The sequence below is a fragment of the Tursiops truncatus genome, chromosome 13, assembly GCF_011762595.2.
Source record: "Tursiops truncatus isolate mTurTru1 chromosome 13, mTurTru1.mat.Y, whole genome shotgun sequence".
NCBI classification, from domain to species: domain Eukaryota; kingdom Metazoa; phylum Chordata; class Mammalia; order Artiodactyla; family Delphinidae; genus Tursiops; species Tursiops truncatus.
Window position 1 is genome coordinate 7,815,573 of NC_047046.1, and position 15,821 is coordinate 7,831,393.

Consider the following 15,821-nt stretch of genomic DNA (forward strand, 5'->3'; position numbering starts at 1 on the left):
CGAATAAGAATTGACTGTATATATATTTCAGTTACTCTTCATGGAACTTTTGGGGGTAGGTTTGAAATTTCCCAAAATGTTGAAAAAAATTTTTTTGTTTAGAGGCTCACCTATTGGGGCACCAGGAGAAATACCAGGCAGTCCAGACCCAACAAATACAGACACAAGAGGAGGTGTCCCTTATGAGTATATTTCTGCGTTCGCACACGCACACACACGCACACAATCGACACTGAACGGGGAGGGGGGTCAAGACGGAAAGGACAGGAGGCACCCAGGTGGCACTGGCACAGGGGAGGAGGAGGGACAAAGGGAGCGTTTGTCCCCTCTCTGGCTCCCACCGGTGGCTTCAGAACAGGAGGTGAACCTGGAGCTGGAAGAACAGGAAGTGCTTATTCTCTTAGAGGAAAGTTTCAAAGTGCAGTAATTTCTCTTTAAAAAAAAGCCTCTTCCCTCCACTCTCTGCCCCCTGACAAAAGCCCAGCCCCCTATACGGGCTGTCCTTGAGGCTGGGCCGGGACAAGGTCGTGGGGAAGGGCGTAAGGCCAAAGCTCCGAAGTGCCCAGCCCAGGAGGGCTTAGGCATAGTGGCTGCCGGGGGTCAGGGGGTGGTCCCCTCTGTGGTCCAGCTGGTCCTGCAGGCGGGCAAACTCGGCCAGCTCATTGAGCTCCTGGAACTGTCGGTCCGTCTTATGGCTGACCAGTGAGCGGTAGAAGTGGACAGCAAAGACGATAAAGATCAGGCCGAAGGGCACCATAATGGTGGTGGAGGCGATGGCGGCGGCCTGTCCTGGGGTGATGCCGCCGGTGCTGCTGCTGACGTTGGCGGCTGCGCCGCTGGCCGGGGTCTTGCTGGTGGGCCGCACCTGACCCGGCTGTTTCTTGAGAGGCAAGAACTTGACCCAGCAGAGCAGCACGACCTCAGCCAGGAAGAGCAGCGTGCCGATGACAGTGGAGAAGGCCCAGGCCAGCTCGATGTGGCGGTGCATGCGCTCGTGGGGCGACTCTTTGACCGAGTTGAGGTTGTGCACGTTGCTCACCGCCTCGATATTGGGCAGGATGCAGGTGCTGATCATGAGCGCAAACAGGTGCACGGCCACCAGCACCGTGGTGCAGGCACTGAAGGCGATGAGCAGCCCCGGCGGGTAGTCGTGGTCAGCGTCCAGCTGCACCTCCACCATCGCCACCTGGGGTGGGGGGGGAGGAAGAGGTGGGCTAAGTGACAGGATAGTCATGGCTCAGAAGCTCTCCTCCCATCAAGCTCTGGGACCCTGGGTAAGTCACTTAGCCTCTCTGAGCCTCAGTGTCCATATCTGTATAATGGGGATAATAAGACCCACCCACTTAGGGTTGAGAAGCGGCAGGAAGTACTGGTAGAGGGCGCAGGCTTGGAGCCCGGGCTGCCTGGATTTGAATCCCAGTTCTGCCACTCACGAGCTACGTGTCCTTAGGAAAGTCACTGAACCTCTCTGTGCCTCAACTCTCTTATTTGTAAAGTAGGGATATGGTATCAGTTAACAGGATTATTTTAACAATTAAATGAGAGCTCCTGGTAGATGGCAAACACCTCCCAAATAGTAATCATCACAAATGGTTAAAATGGTAAGTTTTATGTAAATTTCACTATGATAAAAAAGTTTACATGAATGAAAAAAGGCTCCCTTCCTGTTGGCACCACACTCCCAATTCCCAAGCAGAGGTTTCTTATTGAAAATTATTCTATTTTTTAAAATAAATTTATTTTATTTATTTTTGGCTGTGTTGGGTCTTCGTTGCTGCGCACAGGCTTTCTCTAGTTGCAGAGAGCAGGGGCTACTCTTCATCGTGGTGCGTGGGCTTCTCATCGCAGTGGCTTCTCTTGTGGCCGAGCATGGGCTCTAGGCACGCGGGCTTCAGTAGTTGCAGCACGCGGGCTCAGTAGTTGTGGTACATGGGCTTAGTTGCTCCGCAGCATGTGGGATCTTTCCGGACCAGGGCTCGAACACGTGTCCCCTGCATTGGCAGGCAGATTCTTAACCACTGCGCCACCACGGAAGTCCCAAGCAGAGGTTTCCTCATGCCCTGCTCTGGGGACAAGGAGAGGGGTGGGGTGAAGGGATGAAGGCCCTCCCAGGTCATGCCTGGGCCCTTTCTGAGAACACAGTGCACCAACCAAGAAGGAATTAAGAGAGGCTTCCCAGAAGAGTTGGGCTCTGGCTGGGTGCTGCGGTGCAGTCGGCAAGCCCCAGGGCCATCTCCTCCTCCAGCCCCAGTGCTGGGCTCAGGGCCCCAGGGCTGATCCCCAGTTCCTGGAGACCTGTGGATCTGGGGTCACCAGGGGCATGCTCCAGGCCCGCCACCCACCTCCTGTCACCTGGGCCTTGCAAATCACCCCCATGTGAAGAATCCAGCTCATCAGATATGGGCCGGGAGAAGCGGGCAGTGGGCACACTGCCAGGGTCTGTCTGCAGAGGCTGGAGGGAGTGGGGAAGCAAGTGCCAATGGCAACACCATTAAGGAGAATGACCCTTCATAAAGGGTTCGCTGTGTGTGCCAGGCTCAGAAGGGGGAGGCTTGATGCTGAAATGTACCCACGAGCCCCACACCTGCCCCGACCCCTCCTTACTCCGGGGGAGGGGGTGGGCTCCTTCCTTCCCAGCTTTCTTGTTTGTAAGGCCTGGCCCTGTTTGCTTTCATTTCTTGTACCTCCACAGGCTTCCTAGGCCTGGAAAGGCAGTGTAGGGCAGTGGTTAGGAGCACAGGCTCTGGAACCAGGTTGCCTGCTTTGAGCCCTGACTGCTCTGCCCTTTATTAGGCTGTGAGGCTCTGGCAAGTTCCTTTAAATTTCTGGGCCTAAGTTTCCTTATCTGTAAAAAACAGAATATTGGGGGACTTCCCTGGGGGTCCAGTGGGTAAGACTCCGCACTCCCAGTGCAGGGGGCCCAGGTTTGATCCCTTGTCAGGGAACTAGATCCCGCATGCCACAACTAAGACCCAGATCAGCCAAAATTAATCAATTAATTAATTAATAATTAAAAAAATAGAAAATTGGGGGAATTCCCTGGCAGTCCAGTGGTTAGGACTAGGTGCTCTCACTGCCGGGGCCCAGGTTCAATCCCTAGTCGGGGAACTAAGATCCCACAAGTTGCGCGGTGTGGCCAAAAAAAAAAAAAAAAGACTGGTACATCACTCAGAGTTGTGAGGACTGAGTTAATCCCACATTAAATACTCAGTGCCTGGCACAGAGTAAACCCTCAATAAAAGAGGCTTTACTATTATTATTGTTATTCAGTTTAAAAACCTCACCCTCAATCCCAGTGTCTCTATATGAAACCCGCTGGGTTTCTATCCTCCTGTCCAGCCTGAGAAAACCAAAGCCAAATTGGCAGCCCTGGGTTTTGGCTCCAGAAACACCCTTGCTTCCCTGGGTGACCTTGGTCAAGACCTTCCCTGTTGTCTCTGAAAAAGGAGGGTATGTGGCAAAATTAAGGTCGCTGTCTAGAGCTGATCTGGGGTTGGACACTTTGAGAATTTGGTGAAAATACTGGATACGCCTTAAGACAGCCAGGTATATACAGTCATATGACTTTGCAGACAATTTCAACAGGAGTCACAGACTTCTGTCTTAGCATTCCCACAACTGATGATTGTATAAACTTTTCATCCCAGGAGTCTGTAAAATGTTTCAAGCCCATCTAAATCTGGGGCAGTGCCATGAGGATTCTGACCATTTTTAGGATCACTCACTGGTGGCCTAAGGCCAACGCTGAGATTGCTCAGCACACGCGGGTGAGGGATGCAGGGCATCCGGGCAGGCCACCAGGGCACGGCAGGTTAAGGGCTGCACCCCGGGCTCCCTGGTCTCTGTCCCCGGGCCTGACCACACTGGAGAAGGGGGGCACCTCCGGCAGGGCGTACCTCCTGCCACGTTCCCCCCTCCCCAGCACTTCCTCTTCCTGTTTTGGCCTGCTGCCCCGGAACCTGAAACCGGAGAAGGGACCAGCAGGAGAGTCTGTTGCTTGACTGCCTCAGGTCCACTGGCTACTAATTCACTCACCTGAAATGTCCAGACCCATTAGGTGCATCAGGCCCTGAGCTGGTTGCTGGGGGTCTATACGGCGGCAGGGGCAGGGGGAACGACACACACATATACAGGTATATGTTCTCTTAAGCCTGGTATCTCTACCTCTACAGAGCCATTAGGAGTGAACTGGCTCCTCCACTTACAAAGCTGGTAACCTCTCTATGCCACAGGTTCTACATCTATAAAATAGGGGCTGTTATGAGGGTTCAACAGATTAATGAATACAAAGCCCTTAGCACAAGATCTGTCATATATATATATATGCTTAATAAAGTGTCAATGATTACTAGCAACATTATTATTACTTTTTTACAAATGAGGAAACTGAGGCTCTGTGCAAAGGGGGTAATACCATTTTCCTCACACCTGCTACTACAGACCGAATGTCTGCAAACCCTCTAAATTCATATTTTAAATCCTAACCCCCAAGGTGATGGTGTGAGGAGGTAGGGCCTTTGGGGGTGATTATGTCTTGGGGGTGGTGCCCTAGTGCCCTTACAGGAGAGTTGCCCCCAGCAGAGACCCCCTCACCACTCCTGCCAGGTGAGGACAGTAGTCAGTGTCTATGAACCCGGAAGCCAGCCCCTCACCAGACACTGAATCTGCTGGCACCTTGATCTTGGACTTCTAGTCTCCAGAACTGTGAGAAATAAACATCTGTTGTTTATAAGCCACCCAGCTTGTGGTATTCTGTTATAGCAGCCCAGACAGACTAAGACAATCACTGAGGGGATTAAATGAGGTCTTGACAGGGGTTTAACAAAGGGCCAGCCCCCAGAAGGTACTCAATAACTCTTAGTTAAAAAGAAAAACGCGGGGCTTAAAGTGGAAGACGAACAGTCCCTGCACGCCCTCAGCTGAGGCTGCTGGGAGCTGACCCTGTGTGCCCGTGTTCTGTTCCCTGGGGAGGGTGAGGGGCTCAGACCCCCCACTCTGGGCCTGGCCTGCTCCAGCTCCAAACCCTCGGTACAAGGAGAATGCGTGCCCCACGGCACAGCTGGCCAGATGGCCACCTTGGCAGGACAGGGACCACCTTGCCGGACCCTCAGGCTCTAGAGCCGTACACACAGCTGTTGGGACACACCTGGCCTGGGGACACCAGAATTTCCCCCGAGGTCTTGGGCTGGTGGGGAGCCTGGGCAGCTCAGCCTGTGACGCTGGGCCTTCTGAGGAGAAGGGGCCTTGCCGTGCTCCAGAAGAAACCCCATCATCCTCGCCGGACCCTACAGTTCCTGGAACTTGGAGCACGCTGGCGGGCTGTGTGTACCGTTCCCACATTGGGGACCAAGCTCAGTGTCCTGGGGCTGCGTGAACGAATGGCTGGCACAAATCATGGCTCCTGAGGAAAACTGTTCACAGGAATAAAAACTACTGCTTTTTTCAGAATGCGTCCCACTTTGGAAATCTCCCCAAGGGCAGGGAGGGTAAAGCCAGGGGGGGCCTCTCGGAATCTGGCAGGCAACTCCCAGGGCCCCAGCTGAGTCCCAGAGAGATCAGATCAGATTGCAAGCAGCTTCGCAAGGTAAATATAGCCAGAGTGCTGGGCCGTTAACCTAAAATAAACAGCTCCCAGCCAGCCACAGGCCTGCTTAAACCTGGCCATATGGGTCCTAAAGGGTGAGGAAGGGCGAGGGACGGCCAGCCCCACCTCACTCTGGTCCGCGGACCTCTGACACCACCACCCCGCCACGGGGACACCAAACCTCAAGCACGAGCCAAGAAGAGGCTCCTGAGAAGGGCAGGGCCTGGCTGGCCTCGCTGGGTGTCTGCCCACCACGCCCGGATGCCAACCACTCTTCTCACTCCTGTTGGGCTCCATGGAGACCCCTGCCACCTGGCGCCGAGGCCAGGCCCTTCCAAGGCAGCCTTCCCATGCCTGGCCTGACCCGGGCGCCCAACAGCTGGAAGACACAACTCTCCTTTCCCAAGCCTGGGCTTCTCCTGTTCACTGGAGCCGCCATGCCACAGTCACCCTGGGTCACCGAGCGCTGCCTGAGCCTGCTGGCCCCCCCTCCGATGCAAACTATCTATTAAGAGAGGATTGAGGGCTCATCCAGTAATTTACAAACTCTTTTGACCACCATCGACCAGTATTCCAAAGGTTTCCCTAAATAGACACAAACCCATTTATAACAGAAACAAGTTTCCCCAAACAATAATTACCCTGAAAGCGTGCTAACCCAGCCTCCTCTTACACGTGACGCATGCTGCTGCTTTCTGTTTCATTCCACTCTTATTCCAAAAAAAGAACACACAAAAAACCTGCCGGTTGCAAATCAATGTCACAAGCCACTAACAGGTTGAACCTGCAGGTTGGGGGGAGGGGGTAGAGAACAGGCCTAGCCTTTCTATTCATCTGGCTAATTTTGACGTCCTCAGGTTTTTACCTTCCAAGTCACCCCTGTTCCATGGCCTCCCAGGTGAGGACAGGGCCATTCATTCGTTCATGGACTATTTTTTTTTGTGGCTGCGCTGCGCGGCTTATGGGATCTTAGTTCCTCAACCAGGGATTGAACCCCTGCCCTCAGGAGTGAAAGTGCAGAGTCCTAACCACTGGACCGCCAGAGAATTACCCTCATGGACAACTTTCATTGAGAATTTACTATGTGCCTTAAGGATCTTGTGGCTCCGCTGGAGAAAAAGCAGGAAGACAGCAGAATCCCTGCCCCAGGGAGGATGACAGGTACTAAACGTTTAGGCAAGTATTTTCAGACGGTGGTAAGTGTCCCTCCACCAACTCTCCTCCACCGCTACGCTTGCCAAACACGTTCTGAAGATGTAATGACACGTCTGGTTTCCTCCACTCTACTTCCCTGTTTCTCTAGCTTCCAGCACTGGGCCTTGTCCCTCTAGGGGCCTCACTAAACGCATATTAAAGGCAAGACTTGACCTTTGGATATTTCAGCCCAGGGTTTCTAAAGTGTCCAAAGACAATCCTATGTAATCCATCGGAAACCCTAAGAACTCTCATGACATTCCTTTTTCAGCTCATCCTTTCAACTTTTCAATGTTTTTTGTTTTTTTTTTTTTTTTTTGCGGTATGCGGGCCTCTCACTGCTGTGGCCTCTCCCCTTGCGGTACGCACAGGCTCCGGACGCGCAGGCTCAGCGGCCATGGCTCACGGGCCCAGCCGCTCCGCGGCACGTGGGATCCTCCTGGACCGGGGCACGAACCCGTGTCCCCTACATCAGCAGGCGGACTCTTAATCACTGTGCCACCAGGGAAGCCCTCAATGTTGTATTTTTATGTACTTTTTTTGTTGTTGTTTTGATTTGTCTTTATGTACTTTTTTTTTTTTTAATTTCTGGCCACACAGCTTGTGGAATCTTAGTTCCCCAACCAAGGACTGAACCCGCGTCCCTGCAGTGGAAGTGTGGAGTCTTAACCACTGGACCGCCAGGGAAGTCCCCTATGTACCTTTTAATACTTATGTTTTATTAGCACACACATCATTCATTACCATACATATACGTATACCTATATACATAGGGTGCATACACATGTATACAAATACTGAGCCTAGTGTTGACAATATTTTGAGCGGGGTGTGCACTCAAAAAGTTTGGAGACCACTTAAATCAGGGGTCGCCAAACTGGCCTTCAATGTACTTCTTTGCAAATAAAGTTTTACTGGCACACAGCCATGCCCACTCATTTATCTAAGGTCTGTGGCTGCTTTTGAGCTAAAATAGCAGAATTGAGTACAGGTTTCCCCCTATAATGTACCTCTGAAACCTTTTGTAAGGTGAAATGGCCTAAAGGGATGGAGCAATTACCTTAGGAGACATCTTACTAACAGATGCACAAATAAACCGGGATTAAAGCACAGATGCTAAAAGACACAGCTCAAAGCTCTGGCGACCTGATGCCGAGATGCTGAGTGCGGTTCCGGGGAAGGGAGTTTGGTGGTGCCAGTCTCACCCCTTGGGGTGCGGCTGCCTCTATAACGGCTCACTGCAAATGCTGTTTTCGCTTTTTACCTTTCTTTGGTAAAAGTAAAAATTCTCTTTGGGTTTCTTTCAGGTTAGTGAAAACAGGTACTAACGTAGGTCTTTCGTAAAAGCGAGGTGGTGTAAAGCGAACTTTCGAAAAGTAGGGGACATCTGTAGTTATCACTGAGACTGTGTGGCCTGCAAAGCTGAAAATATTTACTTTATAGAAAAAGTTGGTCCGTTCCTGGGTTAGACCAATGCTCCCAAGAAGGGCTGTCAAACCACAGTCCCAGAAGATTCTCCTCTGAAGAGTTTGTGGTTCCATCCGTTTTCTTTTTGTTTTTTTTGGCCATACCGCACAGCTTGCGGGATCTTAGCTCCCGGACCAGGAATTGAACCCACGCCTTTGGCAGTGAAAGCATGGAGTCCTAACCACTGGACTGCCAGGGAATTCCCGTGTTTCTATCAGCTTAAGGCATCCCTTCTGGGGAGCATATTCAAGGCCTCCCAGAAGAAGTTCCACCAGAGAGAAACTTGCTCTTGTTTAAACTTTCTCAGTTTCATTTCTCCAGGGAATCGCCTTCCCAACATTGATTACCACAGTGCCACCTTGGGAAGCCCTAGAGCTCTCCTTCATCAGCCCTGGATCCAGCAGAAATCAGCAGAGCTCAACAGAGACCCTGGCTGAAAATTCCAGACACGTGCCACAGGCACTTGTGAAGTTTTCCAAAAGGCTTCTCAGCTAGGCAGGGAGTGCCTTCCCCTTGGGACATTCAGCAAAGTTCCATTTGTACATGGCCCAGAGTGCAGAACTGCACATCTGGAAGACTTCAAAGGCCCAGTTTTCAACTAACAGCAAGGGACACGGTGAGAGGGTGGTTGAGTAGAAAAGACTCCAAGTCAGAGGGACTGGGGCTTGAAATCTACTAGCTGGGTGATCAGAACCTCTGTAAGCCTCTGCGGAGGTGACAGTACATATGTTTAAGAGCTGTTCTGAGGATTAAGTAAGAATGAAAGAAAAGGATCCAGGCTCTTGCCTGGTGTTCAGTAAATAGTAACATCTTCAACATTATTCAAGAATTCATCATGGAACTCCTCTGCTCCAAAACCTTCCATGGCTCCCCATTGCCGATACCAGAGTTCAAACGTCCCAAACAGCAAGTCAAGGCCCTGCACCATCTAGTCTGGCTAGATTCATCTTCCTCTACTATCCCCAACACACCCTCAACTCCAGCCACACCACACTCTCTGCCTTTTCCTGGAGACCCTATAATTCCTCACCTTAGTAACTGTGCTCCTAATACTTCCTCTGACAAAGGGTTCTTCCCTAAGCCCTAACTCTACCACCCTCAAGGCTAGGCTGGAATCACATTCTTCTAAGCCATTTAACCCTTATAAAAGAAGCCCTGGGAATTCCCTGGTGGGCCAGTGGTTAAGGTTCAGTGCTTTCACTGTCGTGGGCCCGGATGCAATTCCTGGTGGGGAAACTAGGATCCCACATGCCACAGCATGGCCAAAAAAAAAAAAAGCAGTCCCAACATCATGGGAACAAGGGTGAGAGAGTTTCCGTCGTACCTGGGCCAGGTACTTTTCTAAGTGCTTTGCAAATACAAATGAATCCTCACACCAAGCCTACGAGGTTGGTATTACTATTACCCCCATTTTACAGAAGAGGAGGCTGAGGCCCAGAGACATTAAGCAATTTCCCCAGGATCTCACAGTTATAAGTGGTAGAGCTGGGGTTTGAACCCAAGCTGTCTGGCTCCAGAGTCCCGGTTCTTACTCTGCTCTACAATACGCGAGCCTCCCAGCTCTGTCCTCCCACCACTCTCTCTGATGCTTCCTCTCCCGTAGCAGTGGGGCCACACCACAGTCACAGGGCCCCACAGCTTACCAGCCAGGTAACCTCGGACAAGTCATTCACTGCGGAACCACACCTACCCTCACTCCCCAGGCTGTGAAAATCACAAGAGATAGTACAAGGAGCATACTTAGTACAACGTCTAGCCTATTCCAAGAGCCCAATCAACAATGGCAATGATTACCATGAGTAAAGAGCACCAGGACTTCCCTGGTGGGGCAGTGGTTAAGAATCCGCCTGCCAATGCAGGGGACAGGGGTTCGAGCCCTGGTCCGGGAAGATCCCACATGCCGCAAAACAACTAAGCCTGTGTGCCACAACTACTGAGCCTGTACTCTAGAGCCCAAGAGCCACAACTACTGAGCCCACGTGCTGCAACTACTGAAGCCCGCGTGCCTAGAGCCCGTGCTCCGCAACAAGAGAAGCCACCGCAATGAGAAGCCAGTGCACCGCAATGAGAAGCCAGTGCACCGCTCGCTGCAGCTAGAGAAAAGCCCGCGCGCAGCAACGAAGACCCAATGCAGCCAAAAATAAAATAAATAAAATAAAATAAAGAATCTGCCTTCCAAAGCAGGCGACGTGGGTTCGATCCCTGGTTGGGGAACTAAGATCCCACATGCCATGAGGCAACTAAGCCCACACACCAAAACTACTGAGCACGTGGGCCACAACTAGAGAGAAGCCCGCACGCCACAGTGGAGGATGCCACGAACCGCAACTAAGACCCGATGCAGCAAAAATAAAATAAATAAATAAATAAATATTAAAAAAGAAAAAAAGTAATGAGCACCATGAGTAATTTGTTCCTCATCTCCACGCCCCCTGAACTCGGAACGTGTCACAGAGGCTCAATAATGCCTTATGATTTGAGCCCTTCCTTCCAACTCATTTTCAGAGAAATTCCAAGCAGCTTCTGAACCCACTCTGGAACCTGGGAACAAAAGGGTGCTGGCAGGTGGAGAACTTGAGGAGGCAGATAATCCAAAAATAATTGATCCCAGGTCACAGAAAGCATTTTGTTTACCCTTCCCAATTATCTACTGCTTAGGCTAACGTTACAGGCTGCCCTTCCCAGCACACCACGATGGCTACGTGTGCTCACCGCGGCCCCAAGGGGACAGGGTCAGGCCGAGGCTGGCTGCCTCTTGCTGAGAGGTAAACTGAGGCACAGATGGCCCGAGTCATGGCACCCTCGGCTCAAGGAGCACTTGCAGGCTGCTGATCATGTGCTACATCCAGGGCCCCTGGTTTTAAGAGTCTGGGTGCTGAGCCCAGACAAGTTCTGCCGTTTCTGGAAATGCCATCAGGAACGGGAATCTTGTCTGAAGATAATTCCTCAATCCTTCGTGGGCCATCGGACCTTGTAATGACTCCGCATGCAAGTCCACGGGAGAACAGAATATGTGCCTCCTTTGCACACATGAGAAAACTGGCCCCGAAGAGTAAAGCCGCTGTCTGAGGTCCCACGGCCTCAGGGCACCTGGCCAGGCCCTTCCACCCACGAACGGGGAGTCTCTCCATCCCCTCCAGGCTCTTGGGAGACCCTCCCTCAATCTCACCTTGTGCGCAGGTGAGTCTGGCATCTTCACCAACTCTCCCACCCTTGGAAATCAAAGGTCACATCATGTCACTTCTTCTGGTGTTCCAGGTCTCTAGGAAGGAAGCCCTCTGGGGGCAGGAAGTTGGTTGTGCTGACTCACAGGCCAAGGGAGAGTAGTCCAGGAAACCTGCTCACTCTAGTTTCCATGGCGCTTGGCTGTGTGGCACCCCTTCCTCTCCAAGTATCCTTCACGAGGCTGGGTGGCTTTGGTGGGATCGGGATGCGGGCAGACCTGCCCTGCTGAGCACCCGCTCTCCACCCTAACGCCATCTCTTCCACTCATTTCCAGACTCATGGCAAATGCACTCTCTTGTAACTGCTTCCCCAGAACAGAGGCTGGTTATAGGGTTTAGCCTTCCCGGCTGGCAGAATTTTGGGGATTTCATCAGTGGAGCCAGGAAGCCTTCTCCACCCTGACTGGGTAAAATAAAGGTCCCCAAGAAACAGCCTGGGTGAGTCAAGGCCCACCAAGTGCCTCTGGCCACCCCTGCTGCCTGACTTCCCCACACTGTTTTTAGCAAGAGGAAGAGGGAGATGACATCTGATTAGGAGGCCCGGCTTCTAAGACACGATTCAAGAAGGCAGGAAAGCGTCACCCTTACTTCTCCTGGAGTGGGAAGGGGCCTGGGCAGCTGTGAATTTATGACCCCAAGAAAAAGAGGAATAGGCAGGGCTTCCCTAGTGGCGCAGTGGTTGAGAGTCCGCCTGCCGATGAAGGGGACGCGGGTTCGTGCCCCGGTCCGGGAGGATCCCACATGCCGCTGAGCGGCTGGGCCCGTGAGCCATGGCCGCTGAGCCTGCGCGTCCGGAGCCTGTGCTCCACAACGGGAGAGGCCACAACAGTGAGAGGCCCGCGTACAGCAAAAAAAAAAAAAAAAAAAAAAAAGAAAAAGAAAAAAGAAAACAGAGGAATATAAGCATCCCACCATCTGAAACCCAGAGAGCTGCTGTGAAGAGCCGACACCCACCCCCTAACTGTAACATTTTATTTTGCTTAAGAGAAGTTTTTCTGCTCTATTTCTCGTTCCCTACAAGGCCTGGTCCTAACAGGTCCCTGGCAGGACATGGCTCAAAGCTCCATACACCACAAATGGTACAAGTGTCCAACAGAGTTCTGGATGTCAGCCGTCCTGGGTTCAAATCCCGCTCCAGCAGTGAGCTGTGTGGCCTCGGGAAAGTCCCATGAAAAAACTACCTCAAAGAGTGGTCGAGGACTTAGTGCATAAGTTAGGGAACCTACACAGTGCCAAGCACCTAGTGGGTGCTTGGTAAGTGTCAGCTATTCCTAGGACTTGGGGCTGATAGGACAGCACCCCTTCATATAGACCTAAATTAAAAGCTAGAGTGACACTTCTTACAAACACACACATTCTCTCCTCCCCTCTCAAAGGCTTCCTCGATTAAATTCTGAAAGTCAGAGAAACTCAGTAGCAGCCTTCATTCACCAATTCAGAAACCGAGGCCCACATAGGGATTAGTCTGAGGGCGCACAGGCAGCAAGTGGCAGAGCCGGGAGAGCTCTTTCCCAACCTCAATCACCTGGCCTTTCCACCGTGGCCCCAGGGTGCTCTGGGACTGCTAAGGGCTTCTAAAAAGTTCTTGCTCCCGTGCATCGCCCACTAGTTTGAGGAGCACAGGGAGAGTGCCAGACACGCTCCTTTCCCAAGAAAACACGAAGGGTGCAGCCACCCCTCCCTCAAGGCCAGGGAATTACCTCACTCACTGGTGAGGCAAGAGTGCTCTGGGCTAAAAACCTTGGGGGAGGGGGAGCAGACCCCATTCATGCAGGCTGAGGTCACTGAAAGTGATTATCAGGGCTTGTTCTGTAGCTCCCTGCCCTGGGAGACTCCAAGATCCCCAGCATGAAGGCATCCTCGGGGCCACTTCTCAGCCCAACTTGCAGCCTCACCTACCCTACTCCCCAGAGGCTGGTTCTCACTCCGACCCAGCCCGAATGGGGAGCGGAAACTAAGTCCACCAGCTACATCAAGAAAGAGCCCATTCAACGGGAACATGTCCCATGCTGCTCCCCCACACCCAGTGACTCACTGGCAAGTTTCTGGAGAAGAAACTGAGGTGGGGAGCGGTTGTCAAACCCCCAGGCTGAGGCCTCGGAAAATGCCATAGGAGACAGGGTGTCGGGAAATCCCCTCTACCAGGTAATAAAAGAACCTGGCCTCAAGTGTGGGGGAACTAGGGAGACGCCTCAGGAGTCCTTTACCTCCCAACCTCCTGATACCTGCTTCCAAAGAGATCAGTCCACGTTATGTCTTTCCTTTCCCCCTGAACATCTGTGGGAATGTCTTCTTACAGATCTACGTCGAGGATCCTGCTGTTTCTCCCTCCTTGCTGCATCAAGCTTGCCCATCTGAAGGTATCTGAGCCCCCCAACCCTGGACATGTGTATGATACCGCCTCCCACATCGGGTGTCACGTGTCGCCCACCTCTCATGTCCAGCACCTCTGGACCCCTCCCGCGTCCACGACAGCTTTCTCCCAGCTCTTCCCTTCACCCCCAGCCCGCCTGGCCCGCCCAGCCAGCTCCCCTGTGGGCCCCGTCAAGTCTGCGGGTGACAGTGGCCAGACCTGAAAGGGGGCAGGGCACGGCGGCCCGAGCTCACCATGGCGAAGCCGGAGAGCAGAGCCGAAGTCCGGCTGGAGGCTTTGAGCTTGGCGCGGCTCAAGTAGAGCTTGCGCCAGGACAGCGCCTGCATGGAGTGCTCGTTTAGGCTCATCACCTCCGAGTAACTCTGGCCGATCCAGTCCGGGTAGGTCACGGCGGGCGGCGGGGGCGACGGCGACCCCGGGGGCTCCCCGTCCCCGCTGCGCCGGCGGCTCCGGCGGCTGCCGCTGGTAGTGTTGCCGCAGCTGAGGGGAAGCTCAGGGCTGTTGCTGCTCGGGGGCGGGGCGGGCTCCGGATGCATGGAGCACGCTGAAAAGGCGCGGGCCGGCCCAGGCGCCTGCGAAGGCAGCGGCCCCCACCACCCCCCGCACCTCCGCCTCCGCCTCCGGCTGAGGCAGCCGCCGCCTGGGCCCCTGCGCGGGTCCGGCCTGACCCGGCCGGCCGCTAAAGACGAGAAGGTCGAGGAAGCGACTACAGCACAAGCTCGCAAGCCCGCCACGCCGCTTGCAAAAGCCCGGGTCTGCAGAGACGAAAGCCTGCGCGCGAGGCAGCGTCCCGGATCCCTGGGCCCCGGACCCCCGGCGCGCACCACGATTGGCCGCCGCTGCGGGCTGATTTGCATGCTCCCCGCCCACGAGGGGGTGGGCGTGGCCTGCACGAGTCAGGTGACTCGTTCCATCGGACGGTACCGCCCACAGTCCCTGGCCCCGCGCCGTCAGCGTCCGCGCCTCTTCCTGGAAGTGCCCCAGCGCCCGGGCCTCACGGCTCTCCTGCTGCCGGCGCCTCACATCTCCACAGCTGCTCCAGTGGCCCTTCTTCCAGAGCTCGGACTCCTGGGTCGCGCCACCTGAAGTCACCTCTGGGCGCCTCCTGAAGCCCGTTTCCCCCTTGGAACAAGGTGACTCAAGGTCTGCAGAAAAAAAGCAGACTGTGATCTGGAGTTCATTCATTCTCTATTTATTGAGCACCTGCTGGGTGCCAACACTGTTCTGGGCACTGAGGGTAGGGTGGTGAACAAAATGGACAAAATCCCCTGCCTTCGTGGAGCTTACTTTCTAGTGGCGGAGACACGCAAACACCGAGGAGTAAATTATAATAGTTTAGAAAGTGATACATGTATAGAAAAAAATAAAGCAGGGAAAGGGGGCACTGGTAGTGCGGGGGCTGCAATTTTAATTGAAAATGCTCTGGACAAGGTGTTTTGTTGTTGTTGTTGTTTTAGGGCAGGGATTTTTTTTGTCTGTTTTGTCCAACTCATTCACTTACAGTTCACTGTCTTCTGAAACAAGCCGGGGTGCAGGATCATAAACCCATTCAGTAAGTTTACTGCGCGCCTATCAAACGCTAGGCTGAGGGATTCCAAGAAAATGGTAACTTTCATGGAATCTTATAGTTTAGTGAAGAGAACAGGCAAACAACAAACAAAATAAGTTCACATCTTTCTGACTTGGTCACTTTTGAGCTGAGACCCGAACCAGCAGTGCAAAGAAGCAGGGACTTGCTTTCCAGGGGTGGAAGGGAACAGCAGATGCAAAGACGCTGAAGCAACGATATCTGCCCGTTGGATCATTAGGAGGCCAGTTAAGCTGCAGAATACTGGAGGGCAGAGGGGCAGTGGGGGTAGAGTAGTGAGCTAAGAACTGTTCCCTAGGGTATCGACTCCAGGAGGGCAGGGACCTTCACTGTCGGTTTCACAACTCTACCCCCAGCATCTAGAGTTATTGCTTGGCACACTGCTCAGTA

General features: G+C 53.1%; 1 protein-coding gene across 1 annotated transcript; it reads right to left on the reverse strand.

Annotated features, from left to right (window-relative positions):
- Positions 1-174: 174 nt before the first annotated feature.
- LOC101317509 (calcium release-activated calcium channel protein 1) lies at positions 175-14,652 on the reverse strand. Its single transcript, XM_004332666.4, has 2 exons — positions 14,077-14,652; positions 175-1,186 (listed from the first exon to the last, which is right to left on the reverse strand). The coding sequence occupies exons 1-2, from the start codon at positions 14,377-14,379 to the stop codon at positions 578-580; spliced, it is 912 nt and encodes a 303-aa protein (XP_004332714.3). The 5' UTR covers positions 14,380-14,652; the 3' UTR covers positions 175-577.
- Positions 14,653-15,821: the final 1,169 nt, after the last annotated feature.

Bases quoted from the DNA above. Each gene is read 5' to 3' on its own strand.
- LOC101317509 (XM_004332666.4), bottom strand. From the start codon at position 14,379: ATGCATCCGGAGCCCGCCCCGCCCCCGAGCAGCAACAGCCCTGAGCTT. The intron at 1,187-14,076 runs GTGAGCTCGGGC...CCCCCACCCCAG, and splicing joins TGCTCTCCGGCTTCGCCATG to GTGGCGATGGTGGAGGTGCA.